Raw genomic sequence first — 27487 nt, forward strand, 5'->3', positions numbered from 1 at the left:
TCATGGCAGGCTGGACCCACATTAGCTCTTCCCATCTTGAGCATGCCGAAACTTCCGTAGAGAATTCTGCAGCTGAGTGCTTGTTGGCATGGGCAATTACATCTTTCAGATGATCTGTCTTGAGCCAGCTGGAACTCTTGCTTAACCTGCTTAGATGATTTCAAAATCCAAGTAAATCAAGATGTACTTACTTAGGTACATAAAATATAGTCACAGTCTATGGAAGTTGGCCTGGATACTCTGCAGTTTGTTGCTATGCCCCAAGAATATCTTTCTGTTCTGTTTTGCTTTAAGTAGACATGCACTGACTTTTTATGGATGCCTTTTACCTACCTGGGCATATGGTGCATATTCATACTGTACCCTAATAATCCTGCTGGGAGCTGCCTCATCAAGTGATCAGAACATTGGTTATCATCTTGAAGAGACAGTAAACAAAATTAAAGTAGGACCTCCATTTCTTAGGTGTTTAATTAGTACCTAACTGTCAACAAAAAAATGCTGCAAAAACTTTTAAAAATATAATTTCCAAGAAAGTTGAGGTTTTGGTGGGGGTTTTTTGCTGTTGTTGTTTTTTTATTTTTGTGATGCACATTTTAAAATATACCTTAGTCTTGCCCTTTGCTGAGCGAAAACACTGTTCACTTGTAAACTGCAGGCATAGTTTTGCTGCAGAACAAACAGTGCAAACTAATAATCGAAAGACAATTTGATCTATGCAACATATGGCAAACCTGAACAGCTAATTTGGCAAGGTCAAATTTATGGGGAGCTATTTCGTTATTAAAATAGAAAGGCACAGAAAACATTTGGAAACACTAGCAAATCAAAGTAATCACTGAGAATTACAAACATGGACACCCAAATCTCAATGTGAGTTGTGTATTGAAAATCTTAAGCCTTTTGACTGAAACTTGAGGCAGTTAATCAGCACTTGAAAATTTTCATTAGAACTGTTATAACTAAACCTAGCTGATGTCTTTCTGTTGTTCAAGCAAAGAGAGGAGAAGTTTTATCCTTATTGCTAACTATGATTCATTGATGTGGAAGAAGTGCAGTATTTTCTAAGTTAACACTAATTGCTGCTTATATTATCCACAGATATATATATATATATATATAAAATTATTATCATTTAAACTATTAGTTGCATTGGTGCATTATTTGCAAACTGCAGCTTGCTTGTGGTATCATCTATGTGACATTGTAAGGCTCCTGTTCATTTATAGTTTTTCCCACCCAGAATAAAAAGTTCATTTTATATACAAACAGTAAGAAGTTAATTTAATTTACAAGTAGAAATTCATCAGTTAGTTTCCTTGACCACCTACAAATACAGCTCCATGTAAGAATATCAGCAATTTGTCAGTCATATGCATAGACACCAAAACGATGTTCTCTGTGCAAATGCTCAGGCAGAGCAAATTAAAACAGATCCAGCATCAGTGAACAGCTGCATTTCAAATTAATGTCAATGAGTACCATCCTGACCCATTCAAGCAGTCATGATTATGGGGAGTGACCCACTGCAGCAGGTAATGTTCCAAGGATATAAAAGGAGGACTTGATCTTAATGGGACTCCAGGGACATGTGTAGAATCAGTCCCTCTGTCAAAACATTCCTCTTCGTTTAAACAGTTTGCACATAGGCTTCCTTGAAAACCATGTCACCTGGCACACCATACCTCACCAGTTCTCTGGAGTGAGTTTGCAAACATTGTTAAAGGAACAGGATCAGGTGTATGTACTATAAACCTCACTTTCTACTTTTCTATATACTTTCTACTATACTGTTACTAGAAGTGAATACATATTTGCTGCAAGACCTGAAGAAAGAATGATATTCAGCATTCTACATCTAGAGTTCCTTTAAAAATTACCAGTCTGAATAAATGGATGATGTCAAGCTGCAGGTACTTTCAGGGGCAGGGAGCAGAGGGGTTGTGAGTTTTTTTTTTCATTTGCTTTTAATGTGACTAGCATTCAAACAGGCAGTTTCAGTGCATAGATACACACTGTTAATGTGCAACTCTTACTACAATTAAAACAGACGAGCCTGTTCATGTACTGTTCACTAATGAAATATAATTATGTACAGGCTGTAGGTGTACAACATTTTGCTGAAAATACCTGCTGAAAGACTTAAGTATGTTAACAAATGTGGCAGCTATACCCTCACCTCCAAGTGCAATACTCTTTTTACTGTGGTGATCAGCTGTTCTCTGGCACCTCACTTCCATCCCTAGGTAAAAAAGCTTCAAGCAAGGAACTCATAACTTCATTTCCTTCTTGATTCTTTGAATCTGGTATCTACAAAAGACAATAAGCTGAGAGCCCTAAATGTTCAAGCCCTTTAATGTAACATTTTTAAAGTTGCCACAAGGGCAATGGCATCAATGCCAACTTTTCTGTATTCTAATTGCCTGTGCCAAAGACTTCAGAAGATATCCATAGCCTACTGATGTTTCTCTGGAAGAGGCTAGTTAATTTAAAATGCGCTGATGGTTTCAGTGCAATGAGATCTGTTCACTAACTATTTTACATTGAAACATAATAACTTGAAGAAAGGTTGAAGAAAACCCATCACTTAACAATAATTTTTAGTAACCTCTGACCTGGAATTAAATTCATATTAGTTAAATAAATATTATAAAAAAGCACCAGATTCTTTCTTTATTGAGTCTTTAACGTGTCCAATTATTTCACAAACTGGCCAAAACTGACAACTGAATTTGGCAGAACAGCATCCAAGTGAAAACCAATATCATGAAACCCAAATAAGAAAGCTAATTCAAACAAGTGTTAACTTTAAGTTAATCCCAGAACAACAGAACCCGTATGACTGCTGTACACTAATTATAAGCCAACAAAAAGAAGACCACCTTACAAGACTAAATGGTGAGGTTTCTTTATAGCAAACTGCAGTTCATGTTGAGGTTCCCATTTCCAGATGCTCAGCCATTGCCATTAAGAAATAAATTCCTGAAACACTAGTAAATGAAGACTGCTCCTTCACACACCAGTTATCTGTGAGTGAAACTAACAGCTTAAAATTTTATCCATCATTTGTAGCCCTAGTATTACTGAATACCTGCCTCATCTATGAGCTCAGTAGTTTTTACGTGTAGTGTTATTCTTCATTTACTTGCCGCATTATGTTGGCAACATTTTGATTAAAATATCCTGATAATCATTTACTGCCAAGATGTAGTGTCTTTTCAGCAGGGGTTATAACCCTCTTGGCTCCCAGCCAGCCAGCAGCTGTTAATCTGTTACCTGGCTGCTTACTGAACACAAGAGTATTGCTTTATCTTGGTAGGCAAGGACAGCAGTGTTTTTAGAAAAATACAAGTGGTTTTAATTAACCAAAGGAGATCCAAGCCAGTGGTGGAGCATGACCATTAGGAATGTGTTTCTGAAATGATGAGGAAATTCCTCTTATTTCATTAGACAATACACAGGAAAATTCTGTGGACCACTTGTATAGAGGAGACAGAAAACTTTGATGCCAAATGGAGTTTACAGAGTGTTTTGCCTTGGCAGGAGGAGTCCTTTTGAATTCAAACAAGGACAGGAAAATTTGAGATGCCTCCTCTCTCTTAATCTTATTGTGAAAGTATGTTGAACCAACCTTAAAGAAAGTTTGCCTTGATTTTGAAAAAAATCAAGGACAAAGAAGTATAAATAATTGCCGTTGCTAATGAAACATGATTGCCGCCTTCTATACAGGATTGAATGCTGATACCACGATAAAGATAATTGTTACTATACAAGAGTTGGTGGAGATCTGAAGACTTTGCTCCCTACCTATTTGCATTAGATAATGCTACAGGATCACCAAACAAGAGATAGGATTTGATAGATTAAAAAAAAAAAATAAAATTTTTCCCCTTCTTCTTCAGGATTTAGCTCACACAGAATGCAAAGGCTATATTTTAAAAAGAGAAAAATTTCTTCCCAGAAAAAAACCCATGTAAAATAGAGGGATACTACACTGAAACGTGTGTTTCATACTGACTTTTCCAAAGTCAGGAAGAACTTCACCTCAAAATCTGAATTTTACATATTGTCATTTAATTTTGGTTATAATGGGAGTTATCACTTCTCTATCTCAATCACAGCTAAAAATTCTCTAAGCACAATCATTTCGTTGTCCTGTGGTTTTGTTTTAGCAGGCTGGCTGCTTGATCTGTTAGCACAGATTCACTATATTTAGAGCGTACTCAAGTTGTTTTGGCAGCCAGGGAAAACAACTATTAACTAATTGCCATCTTAGTCTGCTAAGACTTTCATAGCTTAGAGCAATTCAAGAGCCTGTCTGTCTGACCAGAAAAGCTTCAGAAATGCAGACAAAAAGATTGCTCTCTTTGGGAAAGATAAAATTATAAAATAATAGAAAGATGCCATTGTAAATTGCCGCCTGCTGTTAGACTGGAGTCTATTCAGGGTAACGGCAAGTCATATCTATGAGGAGGAATAATCTAACACATTACACAAAATCATCAAACACCTATTGCTAGAACACAAGGGACCGTTTTATGGGCACTGCTGTTTGCCATAAGCACTGAACACTCCAATCAAAATATTCTTTTGGCTGTCATGTCTCTTGCTAAAGCATTACAGTAAAAAATTCCCCACATGCTTATTCAGATGAATAGCTTAAAAAAGTCTTTGCATTAAGGCAATACTGGTGGAGTTACTACAGCTGGACGAGGGTAAGAAATGTGGTTCAGCCCTCTTCTAGTTCTAATCCACCTTCTCATAAAGGTAAGATTTTTTTTTCTTGGTGGGAATTCTAGATGACTGAGGCACTTGTATTTTTCTGATGTATACACAGTGGTCTCCACTGAATTACTTCCTTTACAGGCAGCAAAAACACTAATGGATCCTGCGTAAGTGAAGGTAACAAAGATCAGCTGAAGGTTCGGAACATTTCAAATATTGACTAGACTAGTGGTGAAATTCTTTCACACCTTGATGCAGTAGCAGAGTGATACAGGATGAACATGAACGGAGTTGAAGACAGAGTATGTACAGCCAGGATGTGGTGCATTAGAAAGACATTCTTTCCTAGCTGCTGGCCACTTTTTTTGGAGTTGTGTCTGGGCTTCTGTAAAACACATCTAATCTGAACTGATATAATCAACAGTTGTTTTTTTTTACAGAAGGTGCGGCAATTATCTTTTCTGCCTTTTATGTTAAAAAATCAAAGCAAATTACATTTCCTTTCTAGTTCACCTCTGATGTAGCTCTGGTCAGAATAGATGGACTTTCAAAAGTCTGGTTTTGATATCAGTGATATCTCTGGTCTTTGTCTGTTCTCAGGATCCTTTCCAGAAAGCTTAAAGCTGTACCAATAAATATACATGTGCATATATACACAGATTTATATACAATACAGTAAGCATTGAATAGTTTTCTCCCTTCCATTACAGTTCATTAATATTAGTCGGTTTATTTGTATATCTTTTTAAGTAAGGGGTGCATATATATGTGTGGAGAGAGAAGAATATATGTATCTACCCTGACTAAGAAAGTGTATTGTGTAAACTCTTGCGAGTTTATTAGTGCCTGGCAATTTTGTGGGTTTTAGCACTGGTTCCAAGCACAGCAAGACATTTCTAGCATCTGTTTTAGCATTCCATTCTATGGAATAAACATTCATTTCAAGTACGCTTTTTAAATATCGTGGGAAAATGGAAACAGGAACCAAGAAATTGTTCCAGGAAAAAGGAATAATGAACCAGGAATGGAAAACCAGGGACTTCATGGTGTAGGAGACTGGGCTGAGTCTGGCTGGGATGGAATTAATTTTTTATAGCAGCCCATATGGTGCTCTGTTTTAAATTAGTGACTAGAACAGTGCTAATAACACATGGATCTTTTAGCATCAAGGCTTTTTCTCTTTCTCACTCTGCCCCCTCTCCAGCAAGCATGCTGAGGGTGTGTAAGAGATTGGGAAGGGACACAGCCAGGACAGCTGACCCTGGCTGACCAAAGGGACCTAAGGGATATTCCATACCATACGGTGTTGCACACAGCAATAAAACAGGGTAATTTTTCTAAAGTAGCTATTGCTTGGAGACTGGCTGGGCATCAGCCTGCTTGTGAGAGGTGAAGAGTGAATGTCTGCACCACCTGGTGATTTTTCCCCCCCTCTTCCCTTCACTTATTAAGCTGTCTTTATCTCAACCCACTTTTTTTAACTCTTTTGCTCTTCCAGTTCTCTCCTCCATCCCACTGGGGAGGAGGAGCGAGTGGCTGGTGGGTGTTTCATTGCTGTTTGGACTCAGCCTACCACAAAGACTTCAATCCTGCAAATAACTAACAGAAATTTTTATTTCAGTGGATTCTAGTTGGAAAGAAACCAACACAGATTTCAGTCTGTGTGCAGAACTTCCCTTTTGCTAAAAGTACCAGTGGCTAAGCTATGCTGATACCGCCTTGGCTCCATGCTTCTAACCCACAACATTTATCACAGCAAACACAACAAGAACACACAGCCACAGTTGTGACAATTCCTTTGCTGATTTAGGTGACTACATTTGACAAAACTACTTCAGCTACATGGAAAAAGTGGCCTTGGGCCAACACAAGCTACGCCTCCACAAGTCATGTCAGCCACCATAGCCTGACTTACGCACTGCCAGGAAAGGCCACAATCTTGGGGTTATCCTTGAAACATAGTATAAGCATCCTTTAAATGCACTTGGGCTGTAAGGCTCAAGAGCTCACATGTTTCAGCTCACTTGCTGAAAGCTCATCAAGTCAGAAGAATTACTATAAAGGTCAGCATTTCATAGCTACTGTTTGGGCTGGTAGCTCTCAGCATTTTCACACATGACATAAGTCTCTGAAGGCACAGAGAAAGGGCAAAGGGAATGGACAAATCTTATCTGCCGTTTTCATTTTACTGAGATGAGCATGTTTAGGTATACAGTGACTAGAAACCATTAACAAAGAAAAAGGTTTCTTGACCCATCAAGTTGTAGTGCAACTCATTACGGTTGGCAAAAGCTGAAAGGACACACATCCCTCAGCATCTATGACAGATCTGGGGTTTGTTTAGTTAACCAAGAGTTAACCAAGAGTCAGTGTCTCTGACTATAGCGATCTTTCAAAACTTCATGTTTTTCTTGGACCATTTCTAACTCTACAGCTCCTCCATGTGGAGATGATTAACAAACAAGAAATTAATAATCCTAAACACTAGGTATTAATACTTTTTTAATGGGTTTGCAGAAGACAAGCAGTACTCTAAATATTTAGGACATTTTTTGAGATAATCAACACTGTTCAGCCTGAAACTCATTTTCTGAAAATGGGTGAAAAGCATTTCTGAATATGCAGTAATTCCATACATCAGAATGTCACTGCTAATGCTGCAGCATTGCAATTCCTATTCTAATTTTAATTACCCTTTTTCCTCTGTTATCACATGAATTACACTAACTTTTACTCATATTTAATTGTATTTATTCCTGTGTGCCTGTGTAGGAATATCACATCAATGTCCTACTTTATGCTATGAGGGAATTTGGGGATTTTCTTCTGTATGTTGGCAAAGAGGACCTAAATCCTGGTTAACTAACCTGATGGTTGAGAACAGGGCTGAAGGCTGTATCTAGTAAAGAACATCCTTCCCATAACCCCTTCTCATACTGCCTGTCCACAGCCTTCAGAATTGGAGTTCTAGATTATTTAATGCAATATTTAAAACAATTATTTGATAGTGAATATTATCTGCATGTTATGATGACACAATACAAATTATTTCATTAAAGACTAATAAGCACTAGGCTTGAGGAAACTGATAAGATAAGAAAAGAGCACCACCTGATACTCTGCAGGAATTTTGGAGAGTAGTTGCTGGCACTCACCATCCCCTCATACCCCTCCAGAAGGAACAAATGTGGCATGAAGAGAGACTCTCTCTCCTGCCCATTCTCACTGCTGAAATGGAAACGGCCAATGTTCTCAAAGGTTGTTCAGATAGCTTTCAGTCATCACAAGGATATCTGATGTATGCTTGTAATTAACAAAAAGTTCTCTTTTGACACTTTTTATTAAAGGCTTGGGGTTAAATAGGAAGTGGAAGAAAATATGGAAAGAAGAGAGACTTCAGGTGCTATTAGATTTGGCCTGCAAGCCACATTTTTAATGTATGTCCAGTGATCTGAATTCACATCCACTATTGATTAGTACCGGAGTGGTACACGTGGTAAAGCACTCTTTCCTGCTTTCTTTTAAAAAGTGTGTCCTTAAGCCAGGTCTCAGAATAGGTAGGGAGGGTTGTAGGATTCTTTCTGTTAGCTCTGCTCAGGTTTTGACCTCAGATCTAAAATAAATGGAGCTAGCTAATTCCTTTTGAGAACAGTATTTTATATTTTTTGACATATAGTTGAGCTCAGCAAGGAAACCTCAGTCCTTCCTTGTTTCAGCACCGCTAAAAGCCCAAAGCTTCTCTGAACTAGGATAAGCTCGCGACTGAAGTGTTCTCTGTAACCGCAATCTACAGTACAAAAAGGCTCGATTGGCTGCCCCACTGCCATGGTAGGGGGTGAGATGGGGTGCACCAGGCAGGCTTCTTTCACTCCAGCACTAGGTTGAAATCAAGAAGAAAAACAATAACATTTCGACAGCTCTGAAAGAACAAAAAAGATATTTTTGAAGACAAATAAAATTTATTAAATTAGCTCATAAAATAATTTCAAAACTATTATTTTAAAGATGGCAAAAAATTGACTACAAAGGGAAAAAGCAACCTTTTTCATTGCTGTCTCCTTGCCACGTAGACATTTGTAAATTTTAGTTTTGAATAATCAGTGAAATCTTGGCATTCTCAAGGGCCCTTTCCTGTTAACCCATCAATACGTACTGTGTTCCTCCAGCTACCTCAGAGCAGTTTCTTAATATTTGTACAAAGCTTGTTTTTATATAAAAACACAGACTAGGTTTTAAGTATTTTTGTTCCTCCCCTTATCAGCTCTTTCTCCCTTCTCTGAATCATTATATTTAAGGTAATGAACTAGAGAACCCAAGAGGAATGGTTTAAATAAAGTATAAACGTAACGAGACCAGAGGAACACTGTTGCATTCAGATGGGAGATTTACATTAAACTACCTGCCGGCACACGTAGGCAGGTCTGTATTCACTGGGCACACTATAGATATTAATCTGCACTTTGCAGCATGACAGATTTACAGTTGGAACAACTGAAGAGATGCAGACAAACAGATATGCAAGCCGATAAAATGGTAAACAGCAAGACCTGCGAAAGAGATGGAGTTTGCAGTGCAGAATTTCATTGTTGTATCTATATGCATAACCTACCGATTACAGCCGCAGTAAAACTGTGTACCAGGCTGGCTCTGTTTGAGAGCCCTCATTGCGTCTTCAAGGTCCAGAGCTGGGGCACGTGAGGGATAGACTTTGTTCCCATGTGTGTTCTCATCTAGTAGAATTACAAAAACATGTTACATTTTTGTTTCTGCTTAAGAACACATCTAGTACTGTTCAACATACTAGCTTCTGTCGAAACATCTGCTGTCAAAGGCATGACTCTGTTTCCTAATCTTTTAGAGGTGTGTAACAATACTTGTCTGTCAGAGAGATGCAAGAAAGTTACCTTGATATTTCTTTTTCTGGAAACATCCTGAAATCTACAAATAGAAGGCAATGTGGAAACAAAATGTATTACAATTTTAAACAATTTCTACGACTTAGAAACTAACTTCTAGGTGAGTTCAGTACTCTGTTGCATTCAGTTTTCCTTTCCAGGTCTACAGGTCTACTACACACTGGTAAGTGATGCGCTTACACAAAGCTGTTGTAGAAAGCACACTAGCAATTAAATCCTTCTATGTCTCTGTAAACAGCAAGAACTATTTTTGGTTTAGATAATGCAGGAGAAAACATAGACATGATGATGATGTGGAAAATTAATTACCTGAGGATTTCCTTTTCAGATGGATTTCTTCTTCTCCCTCAGGTATTTACAACATGCCTTTCTTCTCACAGATGCTGAAGACAGTTTTCTACATTGCTTTCTAGCCCTTGACAGCAGATTTTCTTTGCTCACATAAATTATGCTGGAGCTGCAAAGTAGTCACATGCAGTTCTTTGCTATTCAAGTTCAACTAATACATAGATATTTAGAAAGGGCCACAATATACCCTGAAGAATAATTTGTCTGGTGGTAAGGATTTAAGGTAAACTTTAATTTTGGATCTTGATTTTTTTGCAAGTCAGAAATACTTCAGACACAATCCTCCACAGAAATATGATTTATAATGAGGAAGAAAAAAAGTTTCCCTGTTCCCTGAAATACTGTGATTGATCTATTGCACTTGAAATGAAATATGTACCTGCCAAAGGACACTGCTGCCACTGCAATGAAATATGTAGTGTTCTACAAAAAGTTTTGTAGTTCCCTAAGCTGAAGGAAAAGTGTTTCTGATTTCTTTCAGTTGTTGACTCACCCTGAGCCAGGAAGATGTCCAGACACAATGTGATCAGCGTGAAGCAAAAGCAAAGGCTATCGAATTAACTCCAGCTATGTAAAAGATTTCAGGCCTGAGAAGGCAGGGGAAGCAGATGGCTACAGATGATGTTCCTCATTAGTACTACCCAGAGGCTCTCACCTCCTGTCTGGTGTATTGTGAAAAGCATCTCCTGTCATCCTGCACAGCTTACCTTCGTGGCAGATGCAATGTGGATTTCTACGGATGGGTTTTAACAACAAGTCTTGGAACATCTTCCTGATGAGAGAAAGTGATGTGAGTGAGTCATGGGTGACAACAGTACTTGAGGCAGGTCTTGTGGAAAGATGAAGATTTTGTCCTGAGGAACCACATCTCCATGGCCTGCTCCAGCATCCTCCCTTTGGGCAAAACCACTACCCCGTGGCCCAAGTTCACTAACATGACATGAAAGATACCGGTGCCTCCGCCGCTCTGGCCTCCAGCCCCCTGCAGGGTCCTGTCAGCCATACCTCTGCCGAGCGCCGCTGCTCCCAGCCAGACCCTGCTGAACAGCCAGGACACCTCCACCTGCCCGCAAACCTCCTCCTCAGCCCTGCCCAGGGCTCGGGAGCCACGGCCCCAGCCCAGCACCGCAACACGGCCCCACAGCCCGACAGCATGCAGCCCCCGGGGCCCGCACAGCTGCTTGCACCTGGTCCACGGGCAGCTCAACCAGGAGACCACCCTGCTCAAGGCCATGCAATTTTTTCCCCACAAAACCAGGCACGGCCCCAATGCTTGAGTTTCAGCTTCACGTGGGCCATCAGAGGCACAGAAGAGCCATGACTGTCTCCGGCAGTGCTTTCTGCCCGATGATGTGGAAACCCTACTCCACGTTTCCCTCCTGCTGCCTTCCCACACTGACCGGCTCTCCCACGTTATCACCAGGGCATTGGAGGCAAGTCTGTGGATTCCCACATTACATTTCTGGAGCACCTCAGTGCCTTGATGACAGCATGCCCACGGCCTGCGCCTGACTTGGAGCGAGGAGAGCGGAGGGGGGAGGCAGCAGGCAGCACTCCTGCCCGCCTGCCCTGGCAGGGTGAGCGGCAAGGCCCCAGTCAGGGCCCAGAGCCCACACGTCACCATTTCCCTCAGCTGGAAGTTTCCAGCCCTCTACAATTCCTAGCCAAATTAATTTCATTACAGCTGCATTTGTGGGGAGCCCTCCCCCCCCATTATATGGGTAAGACAAATAACAGGGCAACCAACTTCACCATTCGCACATTAATTTTTAACAGGCAGCACCAGCGACAGAGTAACGCCATTTTTTCACGTCTGCAGGCAGCTGACCTGAAAGGACACCTCTGTTTCCACTCCTGACTACAAGCATTGTGAGCCCGGAGGCAGCAGGAGCGCAGCACGGGATGGATGGATGGATGTACGGATGTACACCCATGGCAAGCAGCCAGTTATGCAAACAGTGTTATAACCTGCTGAGGAGAGGGAGATGGGGAGGCAAACACGAACTTCCACTCCAGATCAGGCATCAACTTCTTCTTGCTCCGTACAGCCCATAATATAGCTACTCTGGAAATTCAGCAGCTGGCCTCCTGCCTAACATGTAAGCAGTCAACTTTGTGTGCAAGATGTGAAAGAAAGATTCTCAGTATGTCTGTTACGGTGTCCACGAGGTAACACCAATGTCTTGTTGTCAGACTGACTGCATCTCTTCTACTTTGTTTTCTTATTTTTGCTTTTGTATACGTATCACATATTTTTTGTCATTGTAAAATGATCTGCGAATTCTGGGGACAGCAGTTCTGGTTTGTAAGGGGAAAAGCAGAGAGCCAAAAGAAATCTCCTGCGCTGCATCTGACTCCTCTTCAGAGAGGAAAGCAGAGATTAGGAAAATTAATAGCAAGAGAAACAAAAAAAGAAATCAACAACCATAAAGCTCCTGAAAAAGCAGGAATGGCAATGGGCAACTTGGGGAAATTTTAGTTTCCCCCTTGTTTTATTTTTGTGGAAGTTGTCTGTCCCTAAAATCCATGTCACAGCAACTATGACACCTATTGAAAAATCAAGAATGCAAAAAGTAAGACTGCAAGCCATGCCAGAACAACCAGGCAACACAGCTGAACAATTCCCTCAGAAAACACCGGAGTGCACTACTGCATAGCTGAGATGATTTACAGGTAGACAAGCAGCACTGTTTTTGAGGTGTGGATTTGCTCTACTTTAACACAAATAACCTGCACACTGCAAACAGCAATCTTCTTACTTTCAGATACTTCATTTTAAGACAGACAGACTTGATGTTCGGTGTTCCTTAGCACCTGAATCTCTTGTTGATTTTCTCTGCTGTCAAAACCAGACTAAATAGAAGCATGCACTAAAACCCAGGGGCACTAAACGTGAAGTTATCCAAGATGATGCATTCGACATAATGATGGGATCTGCCATCAGGACATACTTAAGAAATTAGTCTCTTTAGTTCGATTTGATACAGTTAGAATGGCCAATTCAAGAGCATTTTTTGCACTTTAAGGAGACACGAATGCAGAGGTGTTCATTATTAAATAACCTGAACTTCTAAGATTTCTTCTGTTTCCACTGTACATCACAGAATCATTCAGGACAGAAGGCACCTTGGGAGGTTTATAGACCAACCTCCTGCTCAAAGAAGGGTCACAGCAAATTCAGACTGTGTTGCATAAACTCTGTCCAGTTGGTCTTGAAAAGCTCCAAAGATGGGAGATTCCAGAGCTGCTCTGGGGAACCTGTTCCTCTTACAGTGAATGTTTTTCCTGACACCAAGTCAGAACCTTACCTGTATCATTTTCTGACCATGATCTATTTTTCTCCTATCAGACAGGTCAGGGAAGGGTCTAGGTCTGCATTCTCTATAGCTTGCTCATACATACTGGGGCGCAGCTATTAGGCCTCCCCTAAAACCTTCTCGAAGCTAAACAAGGCCCATTTCCTTCCTCTTTCCTCACAGGAGTGTGTTCCAGTCCTGACCATCTTGGTGGCTCTCCATCGACTTGCTCCAGCCTTTCTTGGATCTTACCTATGCGTGTTAAATACACATTGTTTTATACACAGGTTCTCCAAACACATCACGTTGCTTTGCTTGGAAGATTATCTTGTCAAAGTAGCAAATACTCATGATGCTTCTGTGGGAACCTAAAGATGAGGGTCTTGAGGCAGGTGGACTACTTCACATTGCACCGAGTTAGCAGCAGAAGCAATGGGCCTGGATGTCAAGAGTCTCCCTGGCTGTAGGAACAAGACAAACATTTTTGCCGGCTGTTCCTCTGTCAAGAAAATAAAGACCAATTTCATCCCCACTGAAGCAGATTTCCTGAGGTGCTTACATACGTGGGGACTAACCTAAAATGAATGAATCAGCAGATTTCATGCATTCATAAGGTACACGAAAACTGCATTAAACTCACCACAAACACTTCTCCATTCATCCTTTCATTAATGAATAGCACTTCCATATGAACAAGATAACTGAAACATCACAACTGTATGTTTCTAGTCCTGAACACAATTAAACCAGCAACATAGCTGATATAATCACAGTGCTGTTACACTAGGGTGGGCCATTTCAGTTAGCATCCAATTTTTTAAACCTTTTGAAAGCAAGATCATTATAGTTAACTGACTTGCGAAGAGTGCATAGTGCTGCCTAATAAAATGCAATCCATGCCATGCATCACCTTGGTGCCACAATTATGTATTTATTTTTTTTTTTTTAGATTTAGTGCTTAACTCTGTATTTTGGATCCTGGGTATTTTACAAAAAGCATTTCATGAAAGAGGGGCCTTTGGTGCAAGACTATTTGATTTCTGGTTTCAACAGTGAAGCTTCAAGTGATGATTCTAGACAACGCAGTCCCAAATACAGAGCCCTGTGCAGCAGAGCTCTGCTCTACTGAAATGAGATACGAGTTCCCTAGGAAACAGGGCACTAGCAAGTATACGTGGCATTTGTCCTCTACTAAGCAGAATCAGTGATAACCATATATATATATATAATATATTTGACTGTATCATCAAGAATTCTACAAAGGGTCAGACAACTGCTGCCTTCTGTGCTCAGTGCATTACATACAAGAGGGCATAAAGGGGAAATTTTTCTTTTGGTGAACTGATGAAATCTCCTCTTTTCTTCTGCTAGCAGTACAGCAGGTGAATGAATCTCCCAGACTCCTCTCAATGCAAGACACTGTCTCATTTTTGAGGTCATTTCTGTTATTGTGGATACTACTGCAAAATATTCACCCTGCAGTGTGGATTTTGGATCATACAGAAGAAGAGTTTCAAAACATTTAAAACACACCTCAAGAAAAATCTTAACATCCCTGTAACATTTCCAAATAGTTCCCAAACATCACTGTGATGCATTTTGCATGTTTGCAAATCAAAAAATTATATTCATTTCTATGACAGAAATAAGTAAATAGGTATTAGAACCATTTAGGTTGGAAGACTTTAAGATCGAGTCCAACTATTACAGCTGTACTACTACATTTTTTTACTCACAGCACAAGAGCACGGCAAGGGTAACAAGTTACAAATGAAGATTAACCACATTATATTTATGGCTGACAAAAATACAGACTTGCTTGAGCTTGCAGCTCATCAGCATTCAAGCTATTTTTCTGCCTTGTACACACAACCTTCTGCACTGATCCATGTTCATTACTTGCCTTTCCTTTCCATGTATTTTAAGAGGTTTGGGGACAGAAAATGATTTCAAGTTCTTTTGGTACAAGGCACAACATTTATCGATACGACAGTCACGGTCTGGAATTATGAAGTAAGAATTACTAATCTGTGAGTAAAGCTGGAGAAGTACTTAAGTGTAACAACACCTTGCAGAAACAAGCAAATACAGAGCACTACTAACTTCTGTGGTGCTAAGTTTTTCCAGTTATATCCCTGCTGCAAAGCTCACTTGGGAACAAAAGGGATAGTTGTTAAAAAATAATCTGAATATAAATGTGTTGTAATCTCTGACAACAGGCTATTAGGTTTTGCTTTGTGTTTTGATGAGACTTCTGCAAGTGCCCAAGTGCAGGTATGAGTGACTTTTCAGAATATTCACAAAACATTAATATTACCACTAACAGATCCTGCCACACTGAACTCTGCAGATGCATCACAGATGAACACTTCTAATCTGCTACGTTTAGAAATGTATTATTACATTACTCTTACTTCTCCCATCTCTTTTTCCCTGCTGGCTGAAACTTATCATTGTAATATAAGTGTAGTAACATAAAAAATATTAATATTAATGAAAACATGTTCACAGTGGGAAAGTAATAACTCAGACCTGTAATTTCTCCTCACATTCTACCAACAATCTCTTAAGAAATAAGTATCAAATACCATGATTTTATACAAGTAACACCATTTAAAGTTTTAAGAAAGCACATTGGGTATGTTTCAAAAAATCTTACTTTTATTGTTTGCACTAACTGCAGCATCATTTACAGTTCTTATCTCTAATAAATTGAAGTAGATCAGCACACAAAGACTTTTTCAAGGTCAGCACTCAAAGTGGAACCTTGGTTACATAAATGCTTACACCCTGGTGTGTAACAGACCTAGGAACAGTTAGTTCATCCTAACACTTTTAAGTATGATCACTCCAGTTTCATGCATTTTTCAGGGCTGTTAAAGTTTCATTTTAGGGGTGCAAAAAGAAAACAGCTGCAAGATTTATAGAGATGACTCATTTTTAAACCAAAATTCTTACATCTAAATTCTTAAACTACAGCGAGGACCCTCTTCAGCTATAAAAATTTTGCTCTGCAAAACAAAAAAGAAAAAAAAAATTAGTGACTTTGCTGTATTAAGCACAGGTAAGATCATTAGCTGCCTAAACACTTGCTGGCTTACAGAGCATATATTCCCATTTCTGTCAAAAGTTTGCCAGGTTTAGTCAGCAGCTCCTGGCTTTCTCACCAAGCCGAAACAGAGGTTGGTATAAAGCCAATCCTTCTGCAAGGGCTTTGCATTTTTAAATCCTGGCTGAAAACCTAAGACTTCCCAGACAACCACCTGCATGCGATCCCCTGTCGCCCCTACAAACCCGCAAACCAAGACAGTGCATTTGGTTTTACGCATTTCTGCCAACTGTTTATGAACTCAGTTTTTAAGTTAAAATGGTTAATTATTAACTAGTAGTTTTAATGAACCAACATTATCCTCTCAATTTCTGAATGTAATTTTAAATTGTTCCAGCTGTTGTATTTGTTATTGGATCTGACGCATTTCTTACTTATCTTACTTCACTGGCTTAAGTCCAGAAGTCAGCACAAAAGGGAAGGAATGACAGGAGGTGGAAAACAAGCCCAATTCAGTTAGAACTGAAACACCATAGGATTAATAACAGGTAGGACAAACACCTCTGTACGTATTAAAGACTTCACAGGAGGCTGTCAGGGAGTTCCAAACCAGCAGCTATCACTGGGAGTTTATGCCGTCCAGCTGCTTGGAAGCCACGGTACAGGCTTTGCCATGTTAGATTTTAGTAAGTGAGCCTAGAACCTCTCAGCCCACACCCCTGAGACCCCAAAGATCAAACTAAACCAAAACTACAACAGGATTACTCTTACATCTATTTTGCTGTGCTTCAGGATGGGAGTTTTACCTGAACCAAATCCTTAACCCCTGAAGAAGCCAATAATGTAGGAGCAGAAACCATGCAGGGATTCCCAGCAATGTTCCCGTGCCAGTTTCATTGCTTCTGTTTCAACTTCAGACCCTTGACCATGTTGGGCTGTTTTTATAAGAGGTAGTATTGGAGGTTTCCCTATTTTCTTAACAGAGCTTATTCCTGCTTCGCTCATAGAAGTGGAAGTTTCCTGGACTGATTTGTCCTGGTTCACTAGATCTTCCAGCTCCATGCCAGCAGCTACTTGCTTCATGAGAGCCTCTGGGTGAGCCTTTTGGCACATGGTGATCTTCAACACTTCCGTGGATTCACAAGCATGCGGGAGCTTTCTAAGTTCCATGGCAATCTGATTCCAGTAGATCTTTGGATTGTTTAGGAAAGCACGGCAGACTGACGGCTTGCCAGTGAATTCACACCAGTAGGACATGCCTTGGCTTTGACATTCAATTCTAAGTTTCATTTCCTCATCCCCACTCATGCTCATTGTGCAAACATCTTTGGTTTTAGTCCGAAAATTGATTTCTTCACCACTGCTTCTTCTGTTTGGCTTCAGCTTCTCTCCCAGTCCTCCCAAGCCACAGATCACTACCACAAAGAGAAGAGCGACACTCTTCATGGTGACAGGAGTTGACCAAGATCCTCGAGCAACACAATCCAAAAGAGTGAAAGCTGTTAAGTGGCTGCTCACAATTTAAAGGCTTGGTGCACAAAGAAGCCTCTTTCCAGTGCAACATGGGATATAAGGGTTTTTCTTAAATAAAAATCATAAATCACACTTCAGTAGGCAAGTGCCCACAATTTATAGCCTGAGACAGCGTCAAATAGCCTGTGAACTCTCAAGAAGGTAACAAGACAACTCTTGTAAACGCAGTTAAATACAGAACGATAGTTGTATAACGAAAAAGTGCATTCCTTTCCAGGATGAACATGTCATATTTGATTTTTAACAGATATTTTCCATTCTCCAGCTGCTTTATAGCTATCTTCATGCCAGAGCTTGTAAGACCATATTGAAGTAAAAAAGGATAGAAGTGCCAAAGCAATCTATGCAGCTACATCTGCATGATTATAAATGTGTCCTACTAATAAAGGCTGATTTGTGGAACATGTCTTCACCGTGAGGATGCAATTTTAATACTTCATTTTGTCAGCACATGACTTGCAGTGGAGACACATGGAAGAATCAACTGCACATTCTGTGAGCCATGAAAGATTTTTAGACTTGCAATATTTAAGCAAGATAAGGAATAAAGCATTAGCCAAATAAAGATATTCCAGGCCTAAACATAAACAAAACATTTGGAAGTTTTATCATCACTGTCATACCATGGAATATTTTCAGCCAACAGAGCAAGACTAGAGAACTAGCTTACCATGGGTCTCAGCAGCAGGGAAATAACTCTAGAGCATGCCAGAGATATCTGTGCTTTATCACCTTTCACTTTTTTTTTTTTAATACATATTTTCCTGTTCATAATAAATGAGCTGTAAAAATGCCATAAAACGAAGGCAAGAGAATAGAAATATTTTAGTGCAGAGTCCTGTACTTGCAGTTTCTGCTGCAGTAACTAAAAGCAGAGCTAAGGAAAATTGTGTTGACTCCCTTGGCATTTAGCGGGTCAGGAGATAAAACCCCTCCCATGCTGTTCCGAGCCATAGGACTTTTCTGGCTAATAAGACTCCACCATGCACTTCCTTCAAAGACCCGTATGCTACACTCAGCCTGACCTGAACAACTTCTGGAAGGCGCATTGTATTATTTAGGGGTATGCTTGAATAACTGCGAGGTGCTAGAAACCCTGGGGTTAAGAATGACCATTTATAATAGGACAGAACACCATTCTGTATGTCTGGCCACTCAACAAGTATCACTACAGAAAATACCAAGGCAAAACACATTCATTCCACACAGACAGTGAAGCTGAACAAACAAACAAACAAAAAAAAAATGCAGAAAATGCTTCTGTAATACTTGACAACAGAGACCCTTAGCTGCTGTGGCATCCCAGCTAGCCTGAGAGCCGCCTGCTTGAAGATGAAGCCACCTGGAATAGCCATTCTGGGTAGCCTGAACCTTGTTCTTCCAGTAAATGTCATGAAATTCCCCAGGACTAAATACCATTTGACAGAGAGAACACCACTGTTTTCTTTTCATCCCCTTGCTAAGGCTGTTTTAATAACATTTTTAGCAGAGGTCTCATTTCTAGCTTCTGCCACTTGTTCCTCCTGACTGTCTCTCTTTCAAAGCATAGTGGTGCGGCTCTCCAGTCAAGTCTTAGGAGAAACACTAATGGTACAAGCCTACTCAAGATTTACAATTCACTCTTCTGTTGTTTTCTGGTGCGTCTTCTCACCCATCATCCAGCCAGCCAGAATCTTGTTGCCCACCTCCTACTTCAATTTCAAGGATTTCAAATCCCTACTGCAAGCACTGAAAGACCTCCTAATATTCGGCAAACAAATGTGTTATTTACACTTGGTTATGCACAAAAGCACTGACAGTCCCTAGATTAGAAACTAAAGGCACTCATCTCTCCTGTTCTAACAATTGCTAAAGAATCCAAAGCTACTTAAAAGTCATTTTATACCAGTTTCAGACCTCTTTTTCTGACACTTTTTAAAGTGTAATCGTGAAAACAAATCAGACTACAATGATAAGGACAAATGCCAAAGCTTGGACTCAAGAGCTCTGGTATATTTGTGTATCACAGTTAATATGTTATTGCCAAGCGCCTGTCTCACTTCCACCTGATGTTTGTACTCTGCCTGCCTGCCTATCAGATGAAACAACTCATAGTCTGTTTTATTAGTGGAAAACAATTGTCCTTTTACAAGTTAAGCCAGGATGCCAGCAGTGAACTCTGGGAGCTGAAGAGCTGCCAAGCATTTAATTCTGTTGTCAGTGCTACAAAAGCAGAGGCAAGCAGTGAGTCTTGAGCACTTACAGAGTATGTGGATATCCTCCACAACTCATCAGCTTGAATTCTACCACCTCTGCATAGACCACATTCTTTGTGGAAGTCAGAAGTGCCTCACCCAATATGCTTTCAGTCTCTTCTGCTCTAGTTCTTGGTCTCTTATCTTGCTTAAGTTAAAGTCATCAATAAAAGTCAAATATAGCAGAAATTTTTAATCAAGGTAAAAAAATTCATTTTCGTAAGATTTTAATTCAGTGCAACTCTTCTGAGACAGCTCTACACAACAAAACAATTGAGAATCAAACATCAGGTAGTTAAGCAAGTTCTTTTTTATTTAAATGAACTGGGAACATTTTCTCAAATTAAAAATTGAGACTTAAAAATCTGCAGTTCTGAACATTACATATACACATATGCTACATACTGTCAATTAGAAATGTTTCCATTTATGACCTAAAAATAAAAAAAAATTAAGGTTATTCCAGATTAAATACCGGTATCACTTTTCAGTGTTCCTTTAAAATTATATAAATGATTTACAGGATTGTCCCTACTTCAAGCCAATGAACCTTGTTGGAAACAAAGCTAACAATACTGATACATGAAGAGACACTTGTTTAGATCAATATACCCAGTTACTTTACCTGCTGAAATGTTTTACGCTACTAACAAATACTTTTGGCCTTGTTGATGAATTCTACTGTTAACTAATTCAGCAATGCAACTGTATGCCAAAATTCAAGGCAGTAACTCTAATAGTACAAATGTTAATTTCAATTCCTAAACGCATTTGAATTTCAGTATTGGTAACCATATTTTGGTATTATTTAGCAAAAAATAGTCTCGCTGCCCCCTGAAAGAGACAAAGCTTAATATTGACACTGTTAAGGACATTATAGAATTGAGTGTGAATGAGGAAAAGGAAGTCAGAGAATGTAAAGCATTCTAAAAATCACCAACATATGACACCTTTCATGCTCTTTTTGAGTACTATCGAACTGTAGGAAGCTTAGCTTTTTCACTATATTATGCATTATGCATTATGCACAGTCCCAACCCTCCCACCCAAAGTTTCAAAACAAACTTCTCCAAAAAGTCCCTTTTAGGTCTATACTGCAAAACCCACTAGATATTAAATAATTTAAAAAAAGGGAGAAAACAAAACTGCAACTGAACTTTTCAGACACAAAGAGACACTGTGGATCCCATTACACTTCAAATTTAGTCCAAAGTGGTCATTCAAGAGCACCAGATAGCAACACTGAACATGCTGGTAAATTCATTTGTGAAGAGTATCATACAATATTAAAATCTTAACTAAACACTTAAAAGTTTTAAGAAAAAAGTATATACAAAAGTCTCTGTATACAAAATGTATTTTTATGTAAACGTGTATGTACTTGTATTTAACACAAATCTACAATTTAAGAACTTGACTAACTGTCAGAGGATTGCTAGGGAAAGGCTGTTAATCTAATTAATTTGTATACTGTGATGTAAGGTAGAAAGCCCAGTGTAAAAAAAGTAAAAAACAAAAAACATTTTTATTCAAGCTTTGAACAGTGGTATTTGAGAGGCAGTGCCCTGATCGCAAAATATTCTATGCAGTAGTTTGTGGCATAACATTCGATAGTACATTTGGGATTTACAGTACAGGTGTCATAAAACAAGTGGCTCAGGATTTGGAAGATGAATGCAAATGCCAATACACTTGGAAGAATAACGATATATTCCTGTAGAAGAATCTTGAGCCTCATTTATGTAGCCTGTAAATAATCACACACACACACACACAAAAAAAAAAAAAAATCAGGAAAATTTGATGAAGACAGAATTATAATACAATTTAAGCAGAATAAAGTAATAGATTTTCACATGAATATCAATATGGTTCAGTATTTTTTTTTATTTAAAACCTTACAGCACTAATTTTGCAGAAAGCAGAGCAGCCTTCTTCAAAACAGTAAAGTAGTAATATACTAGAACTGGCTTATTACTTACCCCTTAATGTTCCCAGCACGTGTTACCACTGTTCCATAGAGCTATAAAAAAAAAGAAAAAAAAAGGAAAAACAAAAAAACCACACAAACCAAAACAGTCATTTTCTTTTGCCCACAAATGGAACAGAAATATCGTGTCTAACTAAGGCTAGACAAGCTCAGCCGGCGCAAACTATTCTCAAACTTTTACCCATTTATTCAAGAATTTTTCAAAGAAGAGGAAAAAGATTCATGGTTTCCTCCACCAACCTTTCTGGTTATCTTTGTTTTATGATGGAAAGAAACACTTGGATTACCTATTCAACAGCACTTCTTAATGCAGCCTCCAATTTTGCTCTCACAAAAATGGTGGCTGCATTTGAGGTTATTTGTATCTTTGACGTATATATAAAAACATCTGTGTGAGATATTTATACAAATATAACTCACATAGTTCTCATACTTGTATTTATGTATCTTATATTTATAAAGATAGATATCTGCATCTCTTCCCAGCAAAATAACCCAGCTGATTTCAAAGGACAAAAAAGAAATCCCAACAACCCATGGGATTCTTTACACCTGCAAAAGTACAGGCGTACAGAGATCTATTCAAAGTCAGATCTCTCAAAGTATGTCTCAAAATAATTTGTAGGAAATGAGAAACAGCAAAGATAGCATAAAAGCGAAGAGTTTGTGATATGAAAATTAAACCCAAGACTATTGATATGGGAATCCCAGACTGAGAAATTCAATGCATATATAATTAGCAGGTTTTCACATTATTTCAGCACATCAGAAGACAGGATTGCTTCAAACCAAATACTTATATTTTATTATGGAAGCCCACTTTGAGTAACTTAAAACTTGGGAAGTCAGGACTGAACTAATGCACCTTTGTTCAAAAACTTATTTTATATTAGTAATTTTTAGCTTATTCAGGAACATTGTATAAAACTATTTGTCAATCACTGAAATATCAAAGAAAACATGCTATGAACCTCAAGTATTAACATCCGTATTAAAGATTCAAAGATCAGAAAGCAACTTCTAAGGCCTGAGCAATTATTAGTTTCTTCTTATGTGAAGTATCAAAAGTCTTTAAAACTGAGAGTCCTTAGATACACCAGTGGAGAGCACTTTTGAATTGAACGTGTTGTAGGTTAATTTAGGGAGTACCCTTACGCTGAAGAAGGGACCACGATAATCATGATCATAAATATCACTAAAAAAAAAAATCATTATATATAAATACTTCTTCAGAAGGAAATGTGGAGTCAAGATTTGGTCAGTAAATAATATTGTAAAATACAGTTCTAATAAATAATAATATACAAGTGATGCAGCCATAAATTCTGGCCAGACTTCCAAACTTCGGGCTCTCTTGGTATTTACACATTACTGAAAGAATGGTGGTATCTCACTTCTCTGCCAATACTCAACCTATACTTTCAATCATGAAGTTGCAAGTTAGGCACAGTGAGCTACAGATTTCAATCATAAAATAGATCCTTTCCTAAACTCTGATAATTTTTCAAACCCAAATATTGAAATTGTGGGATGTAAACGGGAAGTCTCACGACTATTTACAGCACAGAAATTGTAGAGACAGAAGAACCCAAATCTCCTCCTGTTTAAACTTAACTTGAATTTCTTGTCTTGTGATATTACACTAGTTCTGCCCATGCAGAATCACCCATTTTCTCTGTTCCTGTTTTCTGCTTAGCCTGGATCACCTGCTTTTTGCACAGGAAAAGCTCTTTTCCTCACCATCTAAAAAATAAAACAACTCACGAATGAGAATGGATCCCATTCCACCACTTTCAACTGCTGTCAGGGTATTTTAATATGTTTATCAGTTCAGGACCACCCACTGCACTAGATAAATACCTAATTACCTGGATTTTAAAATCAAATTTAGGGAATTGCTTTGTTAAGTTGCTGGAAATTACTACAATATCTGCTGTTATGCAAAGAATATTTGAGAAATACAAATCATATAGCATTTGCTATAGAGAGTAATCATGCAAAAAACATAAATGGAGAATAAAGTGGTTCACTTTAAGAACGCGTAGAGAATTGGATAGGTGATTAATATAGTAGATTAAGTATGGACACATGAAAGCATGCAGTTTCAGACTTGGTTTACCTTGTAAAAACAGGATTGTGTATACCATATAAATGCTCTTTATGATAACCATTATTACCATTTTCCGTACTGTAATAAAATAAATACACCAAGAAAATCCACGTTAACTATAAGATGCAGTATGTACAGTATGGCTTCTAAGACATGTATGTCGATGATGGTATTATATGCAAAGATAAACTGTGTCTGTACAATAGAATATAACTTTTCCTTTGTAACATTCAGGAGTTCTGACACAATTATAATTATACATTTTAAAATATTTTTTTATATTCTCCAAAAATTAATTATTTTGTTATTCTTGTTGAGTTGGATACTCTAATAGAGTCTGGCGAAACAGAACATGTTACCTCTTTTGAAGTAGCAAGTTACATTAAAAATATAAACCCTCCCTCCCAATATAATAATTTTAATAAATACCAGCAAAAATGTCTTATGTTTTCATGAGTATAGTTTTAACACTAAAAAACACAGAAAAGGAGGAGTAATTAACTGGACACCAATAAGCGAGTCATTTTAGCTGTACATGCCTGTTTCTGCTCTACTGACTTGTGAATGTGTAATGAAAAATGACCAGTGTGAAATTTGAGAAATGCAGTGCACAGGCTAACTAAACAATGAGTAAAACGAAGTAGAAGAGAACAGTAAAAACAAAACTGATTGGAAAATTTGTAAGAACAGTTATCATAAAGTAAAATGCCAAGTCCCTGAGACAGAGGAACTGCAATTGAAAAAGGAAAGACTGGTTAGGAATAACTAAGACAGTAAGAAAGCAAATAATTAATTCAAGGACATTGCAAAAGCAGGCATAGTTCACCTTAACAAGTTATTTAACAAAGCTAATTACTTGCACATTGGAAATGTATTTATATAAATGCTGCATACAAAGCCCTGAAGACCTCATTCTGAAATAAGTTTCTCAAAGTCAGAGCTAGAAATATCTGCACAGTCAGGGCAAGGCAAGGCAATCAAAGCCCCCTTTGCAGGCACCAACCCAAACCTGCAGCATTTCACAATAACATACAGTTCTAATCTGACAGCACAGAAGGTTTAAGGATTATGGTGCTTTCATGTGAGACACTAGAAAAAGCATTTCAATTCATTTGCTAATTGGCTTGCTTAGGACTATATACTTACTCATCATATACATCCTCTGTATCCATTCTACGATAGTATTTGGAGAGTTTCACAGCAAAAATTATGGCAGGAATTAAAAATATTGAAGAGCCTCCCAAACCAAACCAGAATGTATTCTGAAACAAAGCAAAATCCAGGCAAAAAAAGATCATAGAGAAAATGTATCAGAAAAGTGCTGAATCCTTGCTTGATATTCTAAGCATTGTTACTGGAAGAACACAGTAGAAATCAGTGGCTATCTGAGGCTCCTTATACCAGCGCGGAATAGGGCAAATTAAGCATTCTCCACTGTCAATGTGAACTAAATCAAGAACTCCACCGTCTTACAAATTTAACCAAACAGGAATATGTTCACGGTTTCCCAAAGTTACATAGCCCTACGAAGTTATTTCAATGTAGTCAGCCTTATGCTAGAAAGTGATTTGGTGTCTCAGCATTTAATTTACTAGCCGCATTATTTCTTTTTCCTTTCTTGATATTTTGAAGTATTTGGCAAGAACCACAAGAAAGACAAAATCTGAGTTTCCAGCACTTTCTCGAAGTACTTTTTAACTTACTAACTGCAGCCTGTTTGTGTAATTAATTTCATTATTGTACAGTTGAACTGAGTTATCACCAGATGTTAAAATGATGATTTTTCAAATTTGATTTGTATTGGCTGGAGGCATTTTGACTTATAAGTGACTCAGCTAAGTTCTATCATCAGGAAAACTATGGTACATCTGCCACCAGATGGTTAGTGGCTACACACAGGAGAACAGAAGCTGTGTAACATACCAGATAATCTGTAAGTACAACATGATTCTAGCAGATTAAGAGGTTTTCATGGTTAAGCATTACGAAGGTTAAGCATTTCATGGTCAAGCATTTTCAAGGTTAGAGTGCTTTGGCTTTGATTGTTACATGCATTTACTGTTGGTATGCTTAGGACCTGGATAAATGTATCACGAAGCTAAACAATAGCTAGAGGTTTTAGGGGGGTTCCAGGCACATGGTTTCTTATTCTATTTTTAACACATGCTGTCCTCTTTCCAAGCTACTCTGGCAAGATGAAAAAGCCAATTTTATGAAAAAAATGATGAAAAAGCCCTTATATACTGCTACCAGTCATGCTCGAGCCTCCACTGTACAGGAATGAATCAACATCTGTCACAAGTGATAAAACCTCATCTGGGTTTTCTAGATACCAGATAAATCTAGATATCCAGAAAGATACTTGAGATTTCCTTGGTATTTCTCACTCACTTTCTGCCCCCACCCTATTCCCATAAATTAGAAATGAGTACAGCTCAAACTTCAGTTCTTTATGCTTTTCCATTTTAAGGTGATTCAGAATCAAGCAAACCAAACCCCACCTTTTCCAAAATTTTTATTCCAAAGCAGTCGTACTGCATTTACTTTGCAATTCAAGTTGGAAGAAATTTACTAAGGAAACAATTTTACAGATTTCTTGCTAATAGAAGCCTAAGTTCAATGGGAACCTAAAAGAAGTCCAGCATTGTTGGACTTGATCCAGAATAGTTTTTCCTTGCGTAAGTCTGGACGTGATACTTTACTATCATACTCCATAATAATTAAAAGCAGATTAATGTTCAAAGATTGCCCCAATTTTGAATAACAGAAAATATTTCTTACCACAGAATCAGTTATATAGCTGCATAAAAAAATATCCACTGCTGTATCTATCACATTGGCAATAGGCTTGCATGCTGCTACCTCCATGGCAATCTGAAAGACAAATTAAAAAAAAAACAAAACCAAGAAACAGTTTAAGTACTTAACAGAATAAAATAAGAATCTCAAAACTTGCTTAGTTACAGATACTGTTACTAAATTGTTAACTCTCACCCTATCAAAATTAAAAATAAATTCCAGTGTTATCAACTGAACATCTTTACAAGATCAGCTTATGTTCTCAAAGACTGCAGCTGAACAGAGAAAAATAAACCAAGAAGTTAATGACATCAATTTGAACTAAGCAGGGTCAGGCTCAGTGCAGTATTAGCACAAATTATTTCAGGCTAGCCCTGGAAAAAACGGTACTATGTTCAATTTGCATTTTATCCCAATCACCACAATTCATCATTTCCATTCTACTTCAAAAACAACAAAACTATTTCTAGAAGACAAGTTTCCTCTT

The 27487-nt window shown here is 38.4% G+C and overlaps 2 protein-coding genes across 21 annotated transcripts in view; both read right to left on the minus strand.

The window, feature by feature from the left end:
* Window positions 1–15957: 15957 nt before the first annotated feature.
* Window positions 15958–20235, minus strand: FGFBP2 (fibroblast growth factor binding protein 2). The gene has a single exon (XM_055698133.1). It carries the CDS (start codon window positions 17778–17780, stop codon window positions 17154–17156), a length of 627 nt encoding a protein of 208 aa, XP_055554108.1. The 5' UTR covers window positions 17781–20235; the 3' UTR covers window positions 15958–17153.
* A 157-nt stretch (window positions 20236–20392) lies between these two features.
* PROM1 (prominin 1) overlaps window positions 20393–27487 on the minus strand; it is a 70157-nt gene continuing 63062 nt past the window's right edge. For 8 of the 20 annotated variants that reach the window (XM_055698043.1, XM_055698031.1, XM_055698065.1 and 5 more), the window contains 5 exons: window positions 26983–27075; window positions 25348–25463; window positions 24211–24279; window positions 22084–22124; window positions 20427–21848 (listed from right to left, as the gene is read on the minus strand). In XM_055698043.1, the coding sequence (XP_055554018.1) occupies window positions 22106–22124; window positions 24211–24279; window positions 25348–25463; window positions 26983–27075 (297 nt within the window). In that variant the 3' untranslated portion in view covers window positions 20427–21848; window positions 22084–22105. The other 12 variants (XM_055698130.1, XM_055698119.1, XM_055698128.1 and 9 more) reach the window with 7 other exon arrangements.

This window comes from Falco cherrug, chromosome 1, assembly GCF_023634085.1.
Source record: "Falco cherrug isolate bFalChe1 chromosome 1, bFalChe1.pri, whole genome shotgun sequence".
Taxonomy (NCBI): domain Eukaryota; kingdom Metazoa; phylum Chordata; class Aves; order Falconiformes; family Falconidae; genus Falco; species Falco cherrug.

Coding starts and splice junctions, on each gene's coding strand:
- FGFBP2 (XM_055698133.1), bottom strand. CDS start 17,780: ATGAAGAGTGTCGCTCTTCTCTTTGTGGTAGTGATCTGTGGCTTGGGA.